Source organism: Botryllus schlosseri, chromosome 1 (genome assembly GCF_051294905.1).
Source record: "Botryllus schlosseri isolate E-star chromosome 1, Bs_hap1, whole genome shotgun sequence".
NCBI classification, from domain to species: domain Eukaryota; kingdom Metazoa; phylum Chordata; class Ascidiacea; order Stolidobranchia; family Styelidae; genus Botryllus; species Botryllus schlosseri.
Window position 1 is genome coordinate 14277233 of NC_137236.1, and position 23171 is coordinate 14300403.

A 23171-nucleotide genomic window follows, 5' to 3' on the forward strand; every position below is an offset into this window, starting at 1 on the left:
GCCAATCAGCATCGTATAAATGTCGACTATATTGGGTGCAAATCATCCGGAGGCTCATACTGCATGTTTTTTTCGAAAGTATTTACACAATTATGGCATAAATATACAGCGTTCGAAAAAAGAAACGATTTTTTTAAAAAGCATTTTTTAAAACAATGCTTGAAACGGGTTTTAACCAAAGTGTTTTAAAACACTATTTGTTCTGAATACGACCCTAGATGCATGTATATAATAGCATTAAGATTTTCTGAAGGTGTTTAAGACGCATGCATTCTCGAATCTTTGCGAATGTGATGTGTTCAGCTAATATTAGTCGAGCAGCGAGCAGTCATAATGTGTAATTTGGCGCAGATAATTTTAGTCTAAACTGTCGGATACTTGGTAAGTTCCTTTTTTCAAACGCCCTTACCCCCACTTACAATATCGGACAGAGGATGAACTTGTGGCCGGTAGCCACTGTTTGTGAATATGCCTATTGCCTACGCATGTAATGACGTTCAACCAACTATATACCGCGTCATTATCCTTCAAGTAAGTGGCATTAGTGGATCGATGTTCTGTGATTCGTACTAATATGGCTATTAGGAAATCATCTCAGCAAAATTTAAAGCGGATTAAAAGAGGTTCCATGTAGCACATGAGTTGTAGTCAAATGTATCTCACCAACTTGTTATTAGATTGATAACAAAATGCGTAACTGGCAATGGTTAAGTGAGAGTGGTTAAACCCACTTTAACAACCGCCAATGATTTTTCCAAAGGCTATTGACCTTCGTAGACAGATTGACATGTTTCCTGGCAGCTTGAAGCCGGGAAAAGAGTTCACGACATTTTCCTGGTCCGGTAATGACTTAACAATTGTCGTCAAGACTTGTGCAAAACGTAATTTGATCGCTGAAGCTGTATGTAGCCTACACCTCGAATTCAAATTTGAATTTAACGCTTCCGTGAAACTATATTCCAAACCAAGCAGTGGTCCAACATAACGATCCAATCGCTTTCAACCCATTTCACGAGGAAGAAGAATCCATATGTCACATTACTGGGAAATTGTTACGACATTTATCTCTATGATTGAATCCCGATATCATACCAGACCTCAGACAGCGAATGTTGAGATTCGGGTTTACCCAAGTATACATGTTTCAACGATTATTGCTGAAGTCTAGTAGGTAATAAGTTTCCGACCAGTACAGTGGTATAGCGTTGAGGTAATTTGGCAAGCCCGTTTCTCCAACCAAGTGTCGAAATTGGTTCAAAATCGCAAAATACATTGGTTCTTAGTATTACATCATAATTATAATCATCCCAATACAATGAAACATTAGTCACCAAATTCGATTCAAACAGAAATATGTAGCAAACGTCAATCTGACTTACAAGTTCATTGATCAATAAGAATAATGCTACTTAAGGCGGTAGTCATTCTTCTATCCGCGCTACAAAAACCACGAAACGGCTTAAAAGAATTATGACCACTTGCTATAATGCCATAGTATTCCCATTTGTCATGCTTTAGCCTAGTTGAGCTCCAAAGCGTAATACTATACGGCAAATTGACAAATATTGTGTCCAGAACACTTTGGTAATTGCCAGTGGCGGCTCGTGACAATATCGGGTGGTGGGGCAAGGGCTGCAAGCGACTTTTATCAAGATGACGTCACAATGGCGTTTTCCAACGTAAACAAGTAACTTAATGATGGTACGGTAACATGAATTTCCCGGCAACAGTGATTTTAACGTATGTGCCACGAGAGGTCCGCTGGTGAGCTGTGACTTGAAGTGTGGTAACTGCGTAAACTGCGTACGGAACAAAGATTCAACACGGTTCATGTTCGCATTAGACCTGACTAATTATCTGCAGAAATGGAAATGACTATAACTCGAGAGATAGCGTAAGCCTAATTGGAAAGGTCAACGAATTCGGACAGATACGCAATTGTTATCTCATAGATTGGGCCTGTCCTATTGAATCCAAAACATCATTGTAAAGGACTAAGAATAGCAGCCTCGGAAATTTGGTCTCGGTACAGCATAAGAGATTTTGGCCTTGAAACTGGAGACTGTAACACGACACATACGTTTTTATTACTGTCTTATAGGTCTGCTGCGAAATCACCTTTGAAAAATATATCACCGAATAAATACGTGGATGAAAGCCTTAAACTTGGTACACTGTTACATGACATTATCGAGAAGTGACCTCATGGCCCTTTTCGGTATGGTACACTGTCAAAATTAATGCGAACAGACCAACACCGAATTTTGCGTAAAATTTACTGAGGAATAGGCTGATCAAGTGACGAGGGGTTGTACGCAAATGGCTTGAAGGCCACAATTTCACGGTGAATTTGACATTGGAGAATATACGATCAAAGTAAATATTTGAATGCAAACTGAGAATGATATCATCATCTCACTTAACGTTACCGCAGATACACCGGCTTTTGCGTGAAATCCGCAATGTGTTGTAGGCTAAAGTGTCAGATCGGAGCACATCTTTACCATACTCGACCTTGATAACGAAATTACTGCCCTAATCATTGAGTGTCAACCTTGAGACTTGGCACAGCGTTCGATACTAAAATCAAGACATACCGTGCAAACGCTTATGACGGATCTAGGTAAGGAGCATCGTTAAAATCAATAGAGACCAATACCGGCTTTGCGTATAATCTGTTAGCGATAAATGACGAGTCAGCTCTCACTCGAATTAGGAAACGAAATTACCACTAACACAGTTCAGTGACAAACTTAAAACTTGGTACAGCGTTCGATACTAACATTAAGACTTACCGTGTCAAATGTCATAACCGATCTCAGTATTGAACACCGTCAAAACCAATGGATACCAATACCGGCTTTTGAGTAAAATCTGTTTGCGATACATGACGGATCAGCACACACTCAACTTCGGAAACGGAATTACTACCCTAAACTTTAAGTAGAAACCCTGAAACTTGGGGCAGTGTTAAAAACCACCATCACGACATGACATAACAAGTTTCAAGAGTTTTCATGGTGTGAAACCCCATTAAAATCGACCTATACCAACAAAGGTCGACTAAACGCATATGACGGTAACAGAGTTTAGCTATAGATACGATTGTTACATCACACCTTAAGGGCACAGAGCTATCGTGCCCCGGTTGCTCGGTAATTTTATGAATAGGAGAGAGTAAATCACCGTTTCTTTATTGTGCGCGGTTTCGAGAGAATAGACAGTGAAAGCTTGTTATGAGCGCTACCGGGGCAAGCCCCGGCTAGGCATTCGCAAAGCGAAAACACAGAAGAGAATTCGATTTTCGCATAGACTTCGCTATATATGGGCATTTACAAGCGAAAGGACAAGAAGTATACGATTTTCGCTGTGATTTCGGTTTATATAGATAGGTGTGCGTCTATAAATGGTAAAGAATTGTTATTGAACAGAATTTTAGGTGGGGCAATGCCCCAGTTGCCCTATAGGACGAGCCGCCACTGGTAATTGCACAGTTGCACACTGTAGCCTATGGTGCATGCATCCTGTAGTGCACGGTATAAATAATTATAATTATGATAACTGAATTACAGAACCCCTGTATCTCCGTAACAGTATATGTATTCCAGTGATTCTCAAACTGGGTGTCCAGATTGTCAGGTGTGTCGGGAATCTTTTAGCAACGCGATTAAAAATTGTGCACGAGGGAGACTGCTTGGAGTGCGCGTATGCTGGCTATAGGGACAAGAACACTAAAAGGTCCTCCGAAGGTGCCCAAATGTCTGAAAATGACTAAAATATGGGTCAACCCAGCGCCAAGTAGACGTGGACACTGTTTTATGTTGCATCGAATCGGGAAAATTACCTTTTTTTAGTCAACCCACCACTCTACACTTTCCGTAATAATTTCCCTTTAATATGTCTGTTACTTTTGTGTAAGTGTGACGCGATGGTTTAATAATTTTTCAAGAGCACCACAATTCATCAAAGTTTGGGAACTACTGATCTACTTGATTATATTGCAAAAACAAAAGTGTCATTGTTATTTTACGGTAGTCGTGAAGATACACCCTGCAATTTCGAGAGAGGCCACCTCCAATTGCATTTAAAACAAAAATCAATTAACAAAAAATTAAAACATCTTTTTATTTTTTTATTTTCTAACCATTACGTCACGAGTCCTGAACTGCGACGTCACAATGGATTGACATTGCCAATTGAAAATATAGGGTAAATACGGCTCCTTCGACGTAAAGGGCTTCCGACCACTGTCATAAACAGATCAAAAATATATTTAACCGGGACTACATCATTATGCAGCATTTTACTGTGGGCGGTCATCATCATCAGAACACCCATACGTACGCAAAAATCTATATCTACTTGCCACATTTGTTGAACCGTCGACGATTTTTAGGGCTGCAGCCACTCCACACCGTATACGTCGACTATATCAGTTGCAAATCGTCCTTAGGCTCATACTACCTTCGTTTTTGTACAAGATTTACACAACTATGCATTAATTATACGTTTGGAAAAAAGTCACAATATTTTTAAAAGGCATTTGTTTAAAATACTGTTTAAAATCTGTTTTAAACAAAGTGTTTTAAAACACCGTTTGTTTCAAATGCAACCGTATATTATCTGCTAAACCACCGATCCATCAAATCTACCTTTTAAATCTATTTACTTGAGTAGGTTTTAGGTAGTCATTTCCCACATCTACTCTACTTGAACTCGCGATGATGCGCGTCTAAATTTTGAAAGTATAGCAACCACTTATAAACAACCAAAAGTATTGCAACCCACGACCATATCGACTTTTAAAAACTACTTACTCAAAGTGCTTTTCAGACTTTTCACATTATGTTCACCCTTGAAGTAGTTTCGGCACGTAATTTTTAACTTCTACTTGAGTTTATACTACTTTGTCCATCTCTGTGAATATCATTACTACACATCACACACAGACGTAATGACGGATCTTCCCGTCACCAGGGCCGCAACACAGATATGTAATCTGTCAACATGTCGCTAATCCCTGCGCGCTATTTACATCGCTTTGGCGGTCTTAAAATCGCATCAACTTGAGTTATAACTGCGCCCACGCCACGCGGTTGAGCTTTGACGTCAAGATTGGTGACGAGGACACGAAGACCCACGGGAATCGTTTCCTGTTTGCCTGCAAATTCTGTGGCGTATCTGCTTATCATCGTTGGTTACAGGTATAGTAGATTTATTATTCCGTGATGAACTCCGTGTCGTTTCCTTTCACGGCAAATATCCTTCATAACATCCTCTTTGTTTTGTACGTAAGCAGACGTATGTATGCGTATCGCACACGTGGATAGACTTAGTGGTATCATGACCGTCTTTGCAAAACACCGAAACCAATTCATGAACATAAGTTTTAATGTCAGTTCTGGTGAAAATATTGGATTATGACGAGAAAAAAGGTTTTACGCAATTGATTCACTAGCCTGCGCAACTCAACATACACAATTACACATTGCGATTGCAAAGTGAAAGGTAAAACAACACACGCTTCAAACACTTCGACAGCAAATGCTGGAAAGTAGAACAAGTTCCAGTAGATTCACAGTGTCCGGACTATAACAGTCAGTCCAAAATCAGTCACACGCGGCAATGGCTTTTGCGAATAGCTGCAGCACAAGAGTCCTTGTCGTCCAATTACCATATGAGCGCAACTTATGACGGGTCACGACTGTCCGACAGTATTTCGCGGGAAAACCGACGGTCGCCGAGCAAGTCCATGTCAAATTCATGATATAATACAAGCAGATTTTACGTAGTGAATACTAGCCCGTGCTAGATGTTGCCGGACCATGAGATGGCACGGCGATTTCGTCTGTCGACGCATGTCTCTCCATTTTCAAAAGTCGTCCATTTTACATTATCTTCTGTTACTTTTCATTGTGTGTGGTGTGCACGCCGCATATTTACATGTTCGTTTATTATGATCTGTAGGCCAAGCCGAGGGTCGCAATGAAAGACTTACCAAGTCGGTTCAACACCTTCCTATCCGTTCATTATATCGCACTCTTGCGGTGTTTAGAACTGATGGGAATATCAGTAAATGATGATGATGGTGATGACATGGTTCGGAGGTAACTTTTCCTATAGAACCATAATTGAATCGCCTCTAAGCAGACTCACACGATTCAAAACTTTCGGGAGACTCAAGGGAAATGAAAACATAGACACTGTGAATCACGCTTTAGCAAAGTCCTATGGGAATAGAGTTGTCATGAACGATTGCCACCTACAATTTGCGACGGTGAGATGATAGCGATTCGGCACTAGCAATAGCGATCGCTGCAAGCATGCAATATCGCGTTTTACTTAACCTTTCGCTTACATAACCGTAATTGCAAGGGGGATTAGCGCCCCACGGACATAAAGAAGGCTACAAAATGCAATCCATCAAACTCTCGATCATAACACACCCGCGCATGTTATGAGGTATAGTAACGAGACATCATATTCTGACATGATGATTTCGCCTGTACGTTGTACAAATGTACAAGCATCACATGACTATTCATTTTAATTGCTAGACGTATACGATAATTTCCAATTTAGTCTGTGTGCGTTTTTTAACATGAGTATTATTACTTTTAATCAGCCATTAAGATATAGGGTGTTCCTCTTATTGATAATGAGTATTTATTTCTATATCTAGGCGGTGGGTCAACATTACAAACTACGTATGGACTGTGTCGTGGGGACAAATTCGGTCATTAGGATGTCAGTTTGATTAATTGTCTACACCAAGTTGTGTCAATTACATACGATTATTTTATTGCTTAGCAATCCGCTGTAGCTGTGAACGGAAGCAAGCAAGCAAGCAATGTTCGCTGCAAAAAGTGTGTATGTGGAGACTACTATGGCACAGTACATATTGCACACGGGACGCATCAGGGCGAACCCATCAGGGTCGCGATTTTTGGTGAGTCGACTTGATTCGAGTCAGTTTTTCAAATGCGTAAAAATGACTCGACTTGAGTCAATTCTTGTATTGACTCGTCTTGTTCTCGAGTCATTGTGCATGACTCGAACCAAGTCATATGATCTGAGACTAGGACGGTCAAGACAGACGTTTCATTTTACTCGATTTAAACTTCGAGTACTGGAACATAAATGCGTGACCATATGGTCAACTCCTAAGTACCTCATTCCTGGCTTCTCTCTCCTTCTGCTCCCAGTGCAGGTCGTTTCGAATCGTCTGGAAATTGTTGACCATAATCCCGGCAAAGATATTCTTGAACACGAACGACCCGATCCATATCCAGGCCAAGATGTAGACCACAGTCAACGTGGATTCGTAAGGGTCTGTCATTACTTTTAGGAGGTCCTGTGAAGTTAAACAAGCGAACATGTTGCTGTGGGAAGCAACGGCTAAATCGTGACTGGTATTCCGATTTGTAAGATTAGGAATGTCCCCAAATTTTGCCGCACTGTAGACGTCAGAGATGGTCAATAGCTATTACGTATACTTTTGGTGTACTCAATGTTAGTTTTGCCTATGTTCACCATTTACACTAGTGTATATTTGAAGACCTTCTTGAAGGTACTGAACTTCAGTATATAATTGAATAGCATATTCTTATTGAAATGAACCCGAATATTTTCGGCTGACACTCGTCAGGGGTTCTCATCAGCAACAATGGTAGAGAATTGGATGTTGAAATACAATGTTCTTTCAAATTCTCTACTAGTTGCTGACGATTACCCCTGATGAGTGTCAGTCAAAAGCATTGGGGCTCATTTTCTAATTAATATACTATTCAAGTACCAGTGTTGGGATGATTCGACTTTTTCGTATGACTTGATTTGACTTGAGTTACTTTGCAAAAATAACGTGACTCGACTCGGCGCCAAAGGGGGCGACTGGGGTCGGAAATGCCATAACGTGCAGTAAGATACATTTATTAAACACGACCAAAATATACACGTGAAGACTGCTTATTCTGCATATGTCGCGAAAAAAAGGTCAACTCAAGGGAAAGTAAACGCGGAAACCGGTTTTCCGAGCACCTTCTCGAAAAATGACCCTCTCTTAGTTCAATTCACGAGCGATCAGAGTTGAGTGAATATATCTCCCGTTTATATGTCCTCTTTGTCGGATCCGTAAATTTGTGGGGCGAAATGTTGTGTCGAGAGCTTGATAAAGGGGCAGTAATAAGAAAAAGGTTGGCAGCGATTGCTCTAACTGAATATATTTTGTTTTGTCACCCCTCTTTTTGCGTTGGTCGCGCGGATGCACCGTGAGATTTCGAAAGTAAACACTACCTATTAACTGTAGTAATAATATTTTAAAAGACAGTAGCTATATTTGTCGCGCAGTTAAACATTAGTCATTTCCATTCGCGAATATGCATCTTGCGCTTTCGGATGAAGCCACCATCGATTAAGTGCCAAAAGTATACCAAATGCACATTTTACCTCCTTACTTGAGACTACTCTCGATATTTCAAGATGTATATTCGCAACTAACATCAAATGTCTAATGAGATCGTATATATCTTCAGTTACCGTGATATGGGGGCTATTTCAATCAAACGCCAATTTCCATCACAAAAGTGATGCAAACTTTCTAATACTCAGATAATAAAAATAAGCCACTTGACCAAAAACCTGTTCCAGTGCAAGCGGAAGTAGTCTAGAATCTCATAACCATTTTACTATTAGTGCAATATCGGGAAAACCTTCTTGAGTGCTCCGATAAAGTACAAATAGGCGTACTTCGTTACTGACCGCCTCTGTAAACGTCCCATCTCATGTATTAGTAGTATTGCCGTCATACTATACTCTCTGCATAAATGTTTCCAAAACTTTTTCAGCTTGTGGCACACTAGAAAAATAATGAAACGTTTGCAGCACACTTACAGGAAAGTTGCTAAAAAAGTCTATTCACGTGGTATCGCGATTACCATACTCGTTTATGCGAACATATGTTTACCTGAAATGAAGTTTCATTGTTAGCAAACATATCCGCATTTCGTATTATTCCAAGCAGTGTCTCTCGGTTATAGCTTTTAATTTTAATCAAAAAGTAAAAAACATGTTCACATACCCATTAACTATACCCACCAGTATTCAATTACACCAAATATCGAGTGAGAAGTGTTGATGCAGTGTAAGTTCAAGTCCTGACAATGCGTTCGTGATTTGAAGCACAATTTCTTGTTTACGAGTTGATTTGAAACAAATCAATGAATGTTTCAGGGACAAGCAGCCCTATACATTATATATATTCTACATACATTATATACTCTACTCATCGGCGAGGCCATTAAGTTATAGACCGCTTTTAAGTAGGATATCTCTGTCGGCATGCCTTATCTTCCCTATTATACCGTCCTTTTCCAAAATTCCAGAAAGACTCGCGGCAAATCCGAGAATCGGTACCGCCACTGCCGCGGCACACAGTTTGGGAATTACTGCTCCCCACGTTCATACCCACCATCAACGTTTCCAGCCAGTGATCCAAGGTCATGAGCTGGAACAATGTTGCGAAAGCCCACATTGTATCTGAGAACGCTGTCTGATAAACCAGATCAATGCCGGCTGCTCGACTGTCGAAGTTGGTGTACCTGTAAACGGAGGTGGTCAGTAACGAAGAACTTGTATACTTCTTCGCATTACTAAAGTAGGTTTTGCTAATTTTCACGAGTCACGAGCCACACGAGTTACGAGTCAGGTGGTTATGATTTTAGACTTCTTCCACTTAACATTGTTCAGTTATGTATAGGTGAGCCTCTACGGTTATAATACGTAGATTTTCACTTGCTTCAGTCACATGTAGCTTACTTGAGTAGAAATTTACGACATTATAATGCCGCCAAAGAGGCCTTACCATTCATACAGTAATATGTCAAAATAAGATTGGAATCTATTACGATTGCACTTAAACATTGGTTTCGCAAGTGTGTTGCTAGTAAATCGGCTTGAGTTCAAGGCTTACGGCCTCGTTAATAAATATATCAGCTCACCACAGCTTTGTATCTTGCATGCTCATCAGTAAACTGTTTTGCATGGCATAATCATCGCACGGCGTTGTCGGAATACTAGTTACTCACAATTACCAATTATTTACTGACCAATCAGATAGTTGCGATACGGTTATGCCACAATTCTTGACATGGTAGCTATTAAATTTAGAAGCATGTGAATTGCAAGTCGGTAATCAGTAACTGCCGACTATACAGTTATCTGGGACATTTCTGTATACAGTAAATACACGTTGACTCACCATCATGAACTGCGATAACATGCGATAGATCGACTTGCCTTGCGTGACTCAAACCAAGTTTCACGGTCAGTCAGCTTCTGAGCTAGAAATCATTCGATAGTACCGACCCTTTGCCTTATGTTGATATACGACTGCATAATGTACTCGAGTTGATAACAGGTATTTGCGCGTGAATCATCTCAGACAATCGTAAATATCATTGCCTTTTCTTTATGTAATCGCAGTTCGAATTCTGATAGTGTTTTTGTTGGTAGTTTTGTTGGCGTCTCCTACAATGGTTAATAGTCTGGTCATTTTACATCAGGCCGACATTATTTTATAATTATTAATATTTCTGATTATGTTGTCTTCAAATACGTATCAGGCTCAAACAATATATATGTAAGCGACAGTCTGTCGTGAAGTGGCCTTGTGAGGTGGTAATGATCGATCGTAAAACAAAAAATCAAACTATCTGAACAACAACATTACTTGCTGGAGATTTATGTTATGAGTCGGTGCAAAAAAAGTTCAGATAGACCTGTCGAATAGCACTCCTCCCATTAAAGCGAAGATGTACATAAACAGACCCAGCAGCAACAGAATGAACGACATCGCGCTGAAGGCTTTCGTAACCGCCATGAGGATGATTCGAGCTTGTTCGAAACGAGACACCTTGCGGATATAATTGAAGAGAACATGAACGTAAGTCAGCGGCGCACGGCATTATGCGAAATCACCATTTTCAACAGTCTTGTTATTCGAAGCACCCGTAAAAATCCCAGTGCGGTTACGAAGACGCTTCCTCCCAGATCGCTTCCGAATAACTTCATGATCTGAAACGCGATTTGAAATGTGACATTCCTCTATTCACATACATTGATATTTACCTTACTGAATTGTCAAAATTTCAAGACATGCTAATAGACAAAACCTTTATTTGTCATCGGTGATAATAATATACATAACAAAATAGAATTGGGTGAAATATGATATACAGATATACAGACAAGTAAGGCGCGATATAACCGACGACACCAAGCTGAGCATCATCGATTTATCAAGTAAGCCGGACCTAAAGTGTAAGACAGCATCTTGTCGACTATCCGACAGTCGAGAAGCATGGCCACATTCAAGTCGAAATACAAGCGATTTCTACTGAATGATTACTGGTAAGGCCTAAAGATTACCCGACCTCGACCTTGACCTGAGATATCAAACTCGCCTATCGACGCATGTGTTGTTAATTTCTATCACTAGTCGTTTTATGTCAACCTATATTTCTTTACGTCCAGTGTGCATAACTGCATATGCCTCTTATTTAAATCGCCTAAGCCCTGGTGGGGCCAGATTTCAAAGAATACTCCTAGTAGTTTTGACACCTTTTTTAAATGGTATCGCAGTCTTGAGGGTTTTGAAAGCGAACATCTACGGCTAAGTTAAGAAGCAAATGAAAAGATGATCCCGAAGGGACTCGAACCCCCAATCTTCTGATTCGAAGTCAGACACCTTATCCATTAGGCCACGAGACCGATGACTACGGTGCTATCTCGAGCGATAAAATTCCCAAAAATCTTCCAAATTGCAAGTATGACAACTAATTTACATCTTCTCGTCTCGCCTCAAAGTCACCTATCCTATTTTAGGTGTAATTTGTCACTTTGTCATAGCAGCCTACTTTGAGTCGTCAAAATGTCGTTGGGACTTTGTCCGCGCTTCGCTCAAGTTAGTGATTAGGCGCTTGTCAACTCCAGTTCATTTCAAAACACCCATGCGAGATTATCTTTCCAGTCTTCGCATAGATGAAATACTCAAATTTCCGAGTGAAACTCTTGATTCGGACTCTCTAGATGCGCCTTGATTGTCTAATATACTCAGACCCTTTGCTAAACACGAATTAAAGCCAAGATGACATCACATCATAATTATCACTATTTTTCTTCTTATAATTATCATGGATAAAACAGTGCGATGGATAGAGCGGTACTTATCATATCTAAAGGCTGTTTGCGCCACGGACCTAGATACATGTAAATGAGGAAAGCGCATTTACAATATGCCACGAAAATAACATACTGCAGACGTGTATATAAACAGTATACATACGTGTTATATGGTATTTCCTGTCGATATATTATATTAGACTACACACTGTACACTGTACAGTGTACATCAGGGGCGGGCAACATATGGCCCGCAGGCCAGACCCGTCCTGGATACTTTCAGCATCCCGCACATAGTTTCCGGTCTGATAATGTGGCCCGTGGCTACAGTCTGCCGCAATCCCGCACTACTTGATTACTACGGCAAATTATAGTGGTCAAACGTTATTCTTTAGTTCACCGTTTTCTTTGTGTTTTGCGTTTATGCGTCACTTAATGACTTCAAGTTTGCCAACCTGAGAAAGATGGTCATGGAATTACTTGTTGTTTGGGCTTACATTCATTAGGGAGTAAACATTTTCGACCAGGAATATTAGCAAGACAACGCTGCATTCGAATCTAACTGATGTTCAAGTTAAGTCTTTACTAAGGATGTTGACAACTTTGATCGACCAAAGATGTCTCATTGCTTTCGACAGCCATTGAAGTACATTAATTTATACTGTTTTTGGTCTCTATGCTTTGAACTTGGTTTACATTAATTACGCCTTATTTTTTGTACAGGTGGATAAATACGCGATTAATGTATCGATTCAGGAGTCCGGCCCGCCAAGTACTTCATTTCCCCATATTCGGCCCGCCGACAGGAGAAGTTGCCCGCCTATGGTGTAGCCTACATCGATAGCTATATTCTACGTTACTGAATGGCGTCGTTAGCACTCTGCGCATTTTCTCAGCATATAGGCTACTTCTTGTAGTTGTAAATGTAAATACCAGCAACCAATCATGTTCAGGTGGTTAATTAGTCTGCGTTGTTCTGTACCGCAGAACAACCGATCATCTCGTAGCATATCACATCATATAATCATACTCGTAGTCTATATTAGCTTAACACACTTAAAGTCTATATCATATGAATATATGGCAAATGACGGTTATTTTTGAAGTTTTTACACAGCTAAACTTAATCTCGCCCCCTTCTAGAACGATGTAAAGTATGAGGAGGTCTTGCTCTCTAGGCTATTTATATAGACACAGATAGAACGAAATGGCCGTAGCAGTCGAAGACCAGCGAGCAAAAAGGCTTCAAACCTTGAAATGCCCTACATCTACAAAAGCGTTGACTTCACACCTCGGGTAAAATCGATATGATGGTGATGTAAAAATCCAACGCGTTCCACCCGTTTCTCCAGAACGACTTGAAATCGTCTATCCATTTCAGCAAAATCTCCGCGATAAATATCCACAGGCAGCAATAATCGCAGGTTCGAATCACGCGAATCAACATCTGTAGGACACATTTGCAACGAGATGGAAGGGCGATTTTAGCGCCGTTACATGGCAATCGACTCAAATTCACGATTCTCTGCCATGATATTTTCAAGCTAATGCATAAGTTTATATTGGTAAATGAATTTACCGTACGTATTGATCAATATATATACAGGGGCGTCAAAATAGTAACCGTTGGTACTTAAGTATATAATTGTACATTGTACAAGTTGCGCTGTCAACTTCGACTTAATTACAAGTTACAGTAGCGATTTCCAAGATATGTCAATACAACTTGAAGGGAAAGACGAAGATGACTATTTGAAAGGTAGTCAAGTGTGTAGTTTCAAAGGTATACATTTGGTCGAGACGTCGAATACTTCAAGTAACCGATCGAAGGTACTTTTAAAATTTCCACGACTATAACGCAAAATGACTAAGGCCATTACAAATTGGTGGTACAGTTTTCGGAAATATATCCAGTTACCGTGATATAGGGGAAAACCTTTTGCAGACGCGACCGCAATTTAAAATAAAATAAAATAAAATCATCAGACACACCATTTTGTTTTCCGATGCGGGGAAAAGGTTTTGAACGACTGCTTACAGCAATTATATTAAGAGTTATATACACAGTAACAATTTTGGTGAAATGTAACGACACAGCGTTATTCCGAAAGGATTGTATTTAACAAGTTTAAATTATTATAAGAAGTTGATTTCACGAACAAAAATTGTTACCGCTTAATTTGCAATCTTTTTGTTTGTTGTAATCATGGTGTTTATCCACTACTATGGTCACTTACACCAGGCCAATTAATATTCATCTTATTCCGTATAGCTGCCGACTTGTAGCACGGCCAACTTATACGCTTTTGTAAGACACCGCCTACGCGAATGAGAGGGCGAGTAGGAGCCTAGATCAACTTCCAACACTTAGGTATAGGGATACTGGAGTCGACCTCTGTCGGACCGAACGCGCAACCCATTGGTGTTGCCGCTGTGAATTATATCACTATACGCGCAATCACACCACTACGCTATCTTGCAATGTTAATGCGACAGTTGCATTAGTACGCTTTCCACCAGCTGCAGAAGCCGCAGCTCAATTTTTCATAAGCTTAACGACATCTCATGCTCTGCTTCAAATAAATAATGATAATTCGTTTTCAATATACTCATACCAGTGATATCTGGAAACTCATACTACCACAAAGCTCCATCATTTAGCTGAGCTACTGATGAAGCTGTTATGTACCTTCGTATCGTATGTACCTTTGCATTCGTATAGTCCCTTATTAAGTAACCAGTGGGTGACCACTGACCAGTATGCTATAGAAAAAAGTCGTCAAACAAGTGGTCCCCTACTAGGATTTATAAAGGCCTACTATAGCGAATCTGATTATAAGGGAATCTCACTTCCAACCATCAGTCTCACCGCTGGCCAGTGCATTCACAGATAAACTGTACAGCACCATCATCGTGAAAGCTTTGGCTTTGTCAAACCAAAAAACTTTTCCCTTTCAAAGGTAAAGTGATGTTTGGTTCGTGCCTCGCAACGAGCCCCTCGTTGTCGCAGCTATTCGTTTTTTGATTATTATTATTATACCACGAGATGACAAGGCGATGCAATCGATACTCAAAAACACCGTTAAATGTAGGAACCAAACAACATCCGTCATCTTTTCGGAAAATAAATTGAATACGGTGAGTTATAAGGCGACCCCAGAAAACGCTTGGGCGATCCCATTTGGGGTCGCAACTCACGCAGGTTTCCGACCACTGGTTTATACAATTAAACCCGTAGACGTCGTGGAAACACCTATTGTGTTTTCATGAGTGAAAATGTCATCGCAACTGGGCGAAAGAGCCCATGTATCAAGGCAACTGAATTTATCCTCACATCTATGTTTGTAGTATCATTGGTCATTTCGCGTTAATCTGGAAGATGCTCGTGCCTTTTCGAAAATGCTATAAGATGCGACTCTTCGATCAAATCTACCCGCTGAAACTATACTCACTTGAGTACTTGTCAGCTTTCTATTTATACTTGGAGCAGTTCATATGACTTGGAAATTACTATACTTCCACTTGTAATTCAGCGAAAAGTTACGGCCTCACATCTGCCTCTATAGTTAAACGCCACTAATGACTGCTTGGACAATCTCTGCTGATGTTTGGTCTCAATAGTCACTGAAAATTGAATACCGAACCAAATATAGCTTGATATATAGCTTACGTGGTTAGCTTCATCCGTCGTGTCGGATATTTCCGTATCAAGAACGAGAAGAATCGCGTTGAAAATGATCAGCATCAGCATGAAGTTCTGAAACCAGTTGCTCTCCACCACCCAATTCGCCCACAGATCAAGCGGAGGATATTTCGTTTCGCGACACTTGATCCTCTTCCATCTCCTGTCTTGCTTTGTATATATGCCCTGTAGACGTTGTTAGAAGAAACCATGATTTTCAAGTCGATACTGCGTATATATCGATACAAATTTGATAACTGTGAAGCGTAGTATTGTCTTGTGTCAAAATCAGAATGAAATTCCAACTGTCGTAACCGATCAGAGGTGGTTTCTTCTGAATTACATGTGGAAGTTGCAATTCCCAATACATTATCACTATTGGTTCAGGTGGAGGTAGCAAATTACTATAATAGCTACTTTGTTAATGCCGTCGTCTCCAAAAATGGCGACGATTGTATTAAGCTGGCTTTCTTCTGTTTTCCAACTGACACCAAACAAGAACACCAAGAGGATGAATCTGTTATTTGATGACGTTAAAAAAATCTCTCGAAATCCTGACAACATAATAACAAATATCAGCAAACCAGTACTACAACAACATCAAAACAGACGACCTCCATCTCGTCACTCCACATATAAATGCACGTGCACCGCAAAGTGCTCGAGGTGGCGAAGGGTGAGCCATAACGAAATAAACCACCGTGACAAATGCCTTTACATGCAAAACTATACTTACTTTTAACGTTTTGGATTTTGAAAGCATAAAGTAATGATGGGTGAAATCATCATTAGAATCGCGGGAAATAGTCATCACAAAATCTACGGTTTATTTATGAAACAAAAATTTGTCTTCAAGTTTTTGATTATTTTTTTCAATTTTTTTTTGTGGTGGCTTAAGTCACCCGTGGATGGGGTGATTTTGAGCGAGCACCATTTGTTGCACTACCACGACAGATAGCAGTCATATATGTCAAACACACAAGTTGAGAAGTTGACTTTGGCCCTCTGTGGTTGGTAAGATGGTGGAAACATTCCTGCGTACCAGCGGTTGTGAAACCTACGAGTAATCATTGTGCACAGAATTTGTTTTAATGACTCATTCCTTTGCAGAAATTCCTTGTCCCAGTCTGATCATAACAGTTTTGATTGGATTAGGCAGTTGTCATACCCATGTAATCGATTTGGTTTTTCACAATATTGCCCAGAAACAACTAGTTAATAATAGGAAGCCCAAAATTGTTTCCGCTATACAGTGGTCAGCTAATTTCATCTCCAAATCTACTGATGAAGCAGGCTAGCGTCATGGTGACTTCAGGTGCTTTCCGTTGCTTTTAATATGCAAATTTCCACATGGAACACCAGTTTACAGGGTCGCACATCTTTTTGACATTCCCTCCGCTTGAACATTCTTAGTGCTGGTTGTAGCTGATCTTATAAGTAGTGTATATAGGGCCTGGCATCACGCTTAATTTTATATTTCCTTGGTATTTAACTACTTTTGATGACACTGACAAAAAGGCTAATCCAAACTTTAAAAATATTTGTTTTAGCTGACTGCAAATAGCTGGCCAAAGTCACCCCAGAAATTTTATAGAGAAATGGAAAAATTGATCGGCCGAGGTATTTTGTGAATTTTGAAATAATGAACTGTAATTTCGAACTGGTAAATCAATAAATGCTGTCATATACATAATCTTTGTCGGCAAATAAAAGGAAACAGCCTCTACACCAAACAGAAATTTAAGCATATGAATTTTGAGGTGAAATTTTTTACCTCTCCTGTCAATATAAAAAGGAGTGTTATAATGTTGTACTAAACATATAATTTTCCATAAAAGCACTATGGATGCAGATCGTTGATAAATAACAGCTCAAACCACCCATACGCTGATATCTTGTTAGATGCTTGCAATAGAAACGATTATTGGTTTTTGTCCAAAGTCACCATTGGCAGTTCCAAGTCATCCCGTGTTACGTCACTTATTTGAGTATTTTTCGCACATTTCATTTTATACTTCTACTTGAGTAGCAGGACTGACTACAAACAACTCTGGTTGGATATTGCAGAACCCAAATGCAGCACATGTCAATTTACGTATCCACAGCAGCTTGCAACAAGCTCAAAATCGGACTTCTGTAAATATAGTGCACAGTGCACACTCTTCGTGGATGATTCAATTTTTCATAGCGATGCTACTGTCTACTTATTGCCACATCCCAAAAAGTATTATTAACTATTATTACCCTATTCGACTGGCTACAATAAAAATACGCCAGGCGTCCATACACAGCTGTAATCATCCTACCTTTGATTTCATAATAGGGGTGAATTTGACTAAAGCATACGGGTTGTCAGCGATAATCTTCCTTAGCTTCTTCGGATCCTGGATATCTGATGGGTGGTATTTCGGAGCTTCCAAACCCTGCTCCATTTCATTCAAATTCTCCAGGAGGCGAAAGTCTCGGATCAGCCGCATCCTAAATCTGTGATCACATATATGAATGCTTGGGACTGTTTTAACAGTGAAACCTATTGCAAGAACACTGCCGTGGAATGTAGGCCTATATAAATAATTGAATTATGTGATGCTTCGCTCAAAGTAGACGAGATGTGCATTGATCGGGACGGTTAAATGATACTTGAATCAGGAAATCTGTTGTTAAAGGAAGCCTGGATTTCGGATATCAAAAATTATTTTCATTTCGACATTGTTCAGTTCGACGTCTCGGTTCAGTCGTTAACGGTCGCATCATCAACGAGCTAAAATGAGTTTACAGATGACCAGGCTTACAACGTCTCCATGAAATACAGAATCGCAACAGCTTAGCATTCATATCATCATGACTGGATTGAAGTTGCTTAACTGTATCTAATGAGATTTCTGCGCAATTGCCCACGCGTAGGATTCGTCTGAATACACAAAACAAGCGCCAACGATGTAATTCAGACCAGTGGTTCACAACCTTTTTTGGTACCGTAGTACGTACGGAGTCGCATGAAGTTTTACCGCGAAGTTTTTAAAGCATGTGGCTACGAATAGTAACCCCAACAAGAAATAACACAAAACAATTTAATATGTCCATGACTTGATATTGTATTCACTTATTCAAATGCATGCACATTCGCACGTGGCCTCCTTCAGATTTTATATCGATTATTTTAGCATTGACTGACGCAGATTGGCAAGTTCTATTCATTAAAGCATTTCAGCACATATACAACGTAGCATTATGTCGTTGTGTGATAGTTCTTCAGTCTTCATAAATACATATGCCAGTGGCGGCTCGTGACAATATCGGGTGGTGGGGCAAGGGCTGCAAGCGACTTTTATCAAGATGACGTCACAATGGCGTTTTCCAACGTAAACAAGTAACTTAATGATGGTACGGTAACACGAATTTCCCGGCAACAGTGATTTTAACGTATGTGCCACGAGAGGTCCGCTGGTGAGCTGTGACTTGAAGTGTGGTAACTGCGTAAACTGCGTACGGAACAAAGATTCAACACGGTTCATGTTCGCATTAGACCTGACTAATTATCTGCAGAAATGGAAATGACTATAACTCGAGAGATAGCGTAAGCCTAATTGGAAAGGTCAACGAATTCGGACAGATACGCAATTGTTATCTCATAGATTGGGCCTGTCCTATTGAATCCAAAACATCATTGTAAAGGACTAAGAATAGCAGCCTCGGAAATTTGGTCTCGGTACAGCATAAGAGATTTTGGCCTTGAAACTGGAGACTGTAACACGACACATACGTTTTTATTACTGTCTTATAGGTCTGCTGCGAAATCACCTTTGAAAAATATATCACCGAATAAATACGTGGATGAAAGCCTTAAACTTGGTACACTGTTACATGACATTATCGAGAAGTGACATCATGGCCCTTTTCGGTATGGTACACTGTCAAAATTAATGCGAACAGACCAACACCGAATTTTGCGTAAAATTTACTGAGGAATAGGCTGATCAAGTGACGAGGGGTTGTACGCAAATGGCTTGAAGGCCACAATTTCACGGTGAAATTGACATTGGAGAATATACGATCAAAGTAAATATTTGAATGCAAACTGAGAATGATATCATCATCTCACTTAACGTTACCGCAGATACACCGGCTTTTGCGTGAAATCCGCAATGTGTTGTAGGCTAAAGTGTCAGATCGAAGCACATCTTTACCATACTCGACCTTGATAACGAAATTACTGCCCTAATCATTGAGTGTCAACCTTGAGACTTGGCACAGCGTTCGATACTAAAATCAAGACATACCGTGCAAACGCTTATGACGGATCTAGGTAAGGAGCATCGTTAAACTCAATAGAGACCAATACCGGCTTTTGAGTAAAATCTGTTTGCGATACATGACGGATCAGCACACACTCAACTTCGGAAACGGAATTACTACCCTAAACTTTAAGTAGAAACCCTGAAACTTGGGGCAGTGTTAAATACCACCATCACGACATGACATAACAAGTTTCAAGAGTTTTCATGGTGTGAAACCCCATTAAAATCGACCTATACCAACAAAGGTCGACTAAACGCATATGACGGTAACAGAGTTCAGCTATAGATACGATTGTTACATCACACCTTAAGGGCACAGAGCTATCGTGCCCCGGTTGCTCGGTAATTTTATGAATAGGAGAGAGTAAATCACCGTTTCTTTATTGTGCGCGGTTTTGAGAGAATAGACAGTGAAAGCTTGTTATGAGCGCTACCGGGGCAAGCCCCGGCTAGGCATTCGCAAAGCGAAAACACAGAAGAGAATTCGATTTTCGCATAGACTTCGCTATATATGGGCATTTACAAGCGAAAGGACAAGAAGTATACGATTTTCGCTGTGATTTCGGTTTATATAGATAGGTGTGCGTCTATAAATGGTAAAGAATTGTTATTGAACAGAATTTTAGGTGGGGCAATGCCCCAGTTGCCCTATAGGACGAGCCGCCACTGACATATGCTAATGTGGCGGAGAATATATACGCGGAGTGTACTATTGGATTTATTGCGATTTCTATGGGACTATTAGCCATTATGTCCATGTGGCCTAAAGGTATGGGTAGGCCTATGTGTATGGGCATAGTGAATCATCGGTAGAACTGAAGAAATATCCCGTTATGTGGCGCTAGTATTCTATAACGTCTGCAGAAATCTTCACGGTTTTCAAATGTGTGCTTGAGCGGCTTATACCTAACAAATATCCGTTATTTTAGCACGGATATACAGGAATTGACAATAAATATTCATAGAAGTAAACTACAATTGTGGGATTTTCAGGGGTCAATGATATTCGCAAGAAATGAAATCCGGTACTCACCGCTCAGCGTTGGGGGATAGAACATCCACCGTCTTATGTTCTTGGTTGCTTTTCATTGTGATATGTTTCCGAGAGTATTATTTCAACCTATAAGCAACCAATATCTAACAAGGTTGACTCCAGAAAATTATAGCCTTCCACTTGAAACTATAATGAACATACAAACGATCTCAAGTTATTGTCCAGACGGCGACGCTCACCGCACATGGTAGCCCGTCGAAAATCACGTGCTGCAATGAAATTGAGAGATAATTTCGATATCAGCTGTTTATTACGTCACAATTCATGTCAAAGAAATCGGTGAATGGTCAAGCAGGGCAAGTTTTTGCAACTTTCTTTACAACTCCCGGCAGCTTCCTGAATACCCAGAAGATTTGTCCTACTGGTTTTTCTGGAAAACATGGCCGAAGGCCGTTGGGATGAACTAGTGTAGGGTGTGCAACGAGCGAGTTGCGGCCTATGAAACTCATTCACTGCGAGGCCAACGCCTTCTGCGTCGGGGCACATGAAGACGTAATGTGTTGGCCGACAAACCGTTGATAAAATACGGTGCCAGAAACATAAGTGGTGACAAAACCTTGGTCTGAAATTGACCGATGCTGGATGGTCAAACCTTGCTATGTGGATATGTCCCGTTCTGGCAATCTGAGTGGACAGAATAATTCTTGGCCGCTGTGTTTTGGATAGGAGTGCAAAACAGATTTCAAGACCTGGCCGTTCAGGCACTAGTAGACGTTCTTGTAAAAAAAACCAACAACTTCTTGGCCAAGAATGGTGTTAGTGAAATAGTTGAAATCAAAACGAGTGAAAAAAGTTGCCTTTTTAATGAGACACTTGATAGCTTGTGCTAGATCGTTGTCAACTTGTCGCACATCCGAACAAAATGTTGTTTAACAATTTTCGATTAGTTTGTGAATTGTTAGAATGAAATTTATTTTACAAAAAAGTGCGAATGAAACTCAGAAAGGTTGAAAGCACTGGTCTAGAGGAATATAATATTCCAACTTTTTGCAACTTTTCGCGGACCCCACTTTTGGACCGCCACGGATCCCCGCGGATACCCTCAAGTTGTCGTTCAAAATTAGCTCAATTATCGTGCAACTGTCAACTGTCTCGTGCAAATATTGATTGTAGGCTAGTAATCAACAGCCACAAAACGAATTTTCTTGAAAATAGCATCACGCTGTATGTAGAAATTTGGTAGACTTTTATTATTTCGAAACGAATTTTGCAGCAGTGTTTATTGTCTTGAAAATATTCGTCTTTGATTTGATGTGAACGAGTGCTGAAAATCCATTTCCGCAAAGATATATTGGTTGCGAATGTAATATTAACGCGTAACGCTTCCGACTACAGCTTTGGTGTGCGTTTTTAATGAATAAATCACGTCCAGACTATAGTCATTTCTATCTAGCATCTCATGTTGAAGTTATTTAGTGGTTATATGATAGGAGAAAATGGATTTCGTGGCGAGGTTTCAATATCTTCATTGGGACAGATTAGGAAAAAAAAGTTCGACATTTCGATTTCGGATGACTGTTTACTAATCAGCTGAGGCTGACAACTTCAAATCCGAAATGCTATCTCCAACATTTCATTTTTCCACAAACCCCAACAAAACATTTCTCAGCTATTGGTAATTTGACAATTAAAATGTGTTTGTGCAGCCGGATATTTCATCTCAGACGACCATTTTAATGTGTGAGGCCTAAAGTTTTGGCAATATCTAGCGAAAGTGTCTCATGCTTTTCCTAATCATGGAAAATAAAAATTGGGTCATCCATCACTTTACCGGTTGAGTAGCACTGCCCTATTTATTTCAACGAGCTTCCCCATGTATGCAACTTTTGGGGGAAATAAGTGTCAATTACCACGGATTTGACTGTAGGAAAAACTTGCACTAGTTATTAGACGCGATGATTACAAGTACACGTAGGCCTACATCTCACCGTACAACGCGTTCAACGGAAACGCGTTCCAT

At 40.1% G+C, this 23171-nt stretch overlaps 2 protein-coding genes and 1 non-coding gene across 4 annotated transcripts in view; all 3 read right to left on the reverse strand.

Annotated features, from left to right (window-relative positions):
- The window catches only part of LOC145442942 (cation channel sperm-associated protein 2-like), a 36548-nt gene extending 15118 nt beyond the window's left edge, over window positions 1-21430 (reverse strand). Inside the window, exons 1-8 of one of the 2 annotated variants that reach the window (XM_080320993.1) lie at window positions 21191-21429; window positions 18166-18343; window positions 15848-16045; window positions 13469-13624; window positions 10975-11070; window positions 10776-10909; window positions 9467-9596; window positions 7172-7354 (exon numbers count right to left, since the gene is read on the reverse strand). In XM_080320993.1, the coding sequence (XP_080177119.1) occupies window positions 7172-7354; window positions 9467-9596; window positions 10776-10909; window positions 10975-11070; window positions 13469-13624; window positions 15848-16045; window positions 18166-18343; window positions 21191-21246 (1131 nt within the window). In that variant the 5' untranslated portion in view covers window positions 21247-21429. Of the gene's footprint in view, window positions 1-7171; window positions 7355-9466; window positions 9597-10775; window positions 10910-10974; window positions 11071-13468; window positions 13625-15847; window positions 16046-18165; window positions 18344-21190 lie in introns of both variants that reach the window. The other variant, XM_080320995.1, reaches the window with a different exon arrangement.
- Window positions 1-23171, reverse strand: part of LOC145442928 (uncharacterized) — a 188668-nt gene that overhangs the window by 37187 nt on the left and 128310 nt on the right. The gene's annotated exons all lie outside the window — the stretch shown is intronic.
- Window positions 11694-11766, reverse strand: Trnar-ucg (transfer RNA arginine (anticodon UCG)). Its single transcript has one exon. It is a non-coding gene; the product is annotated as a tRNA-Arg (tRNA).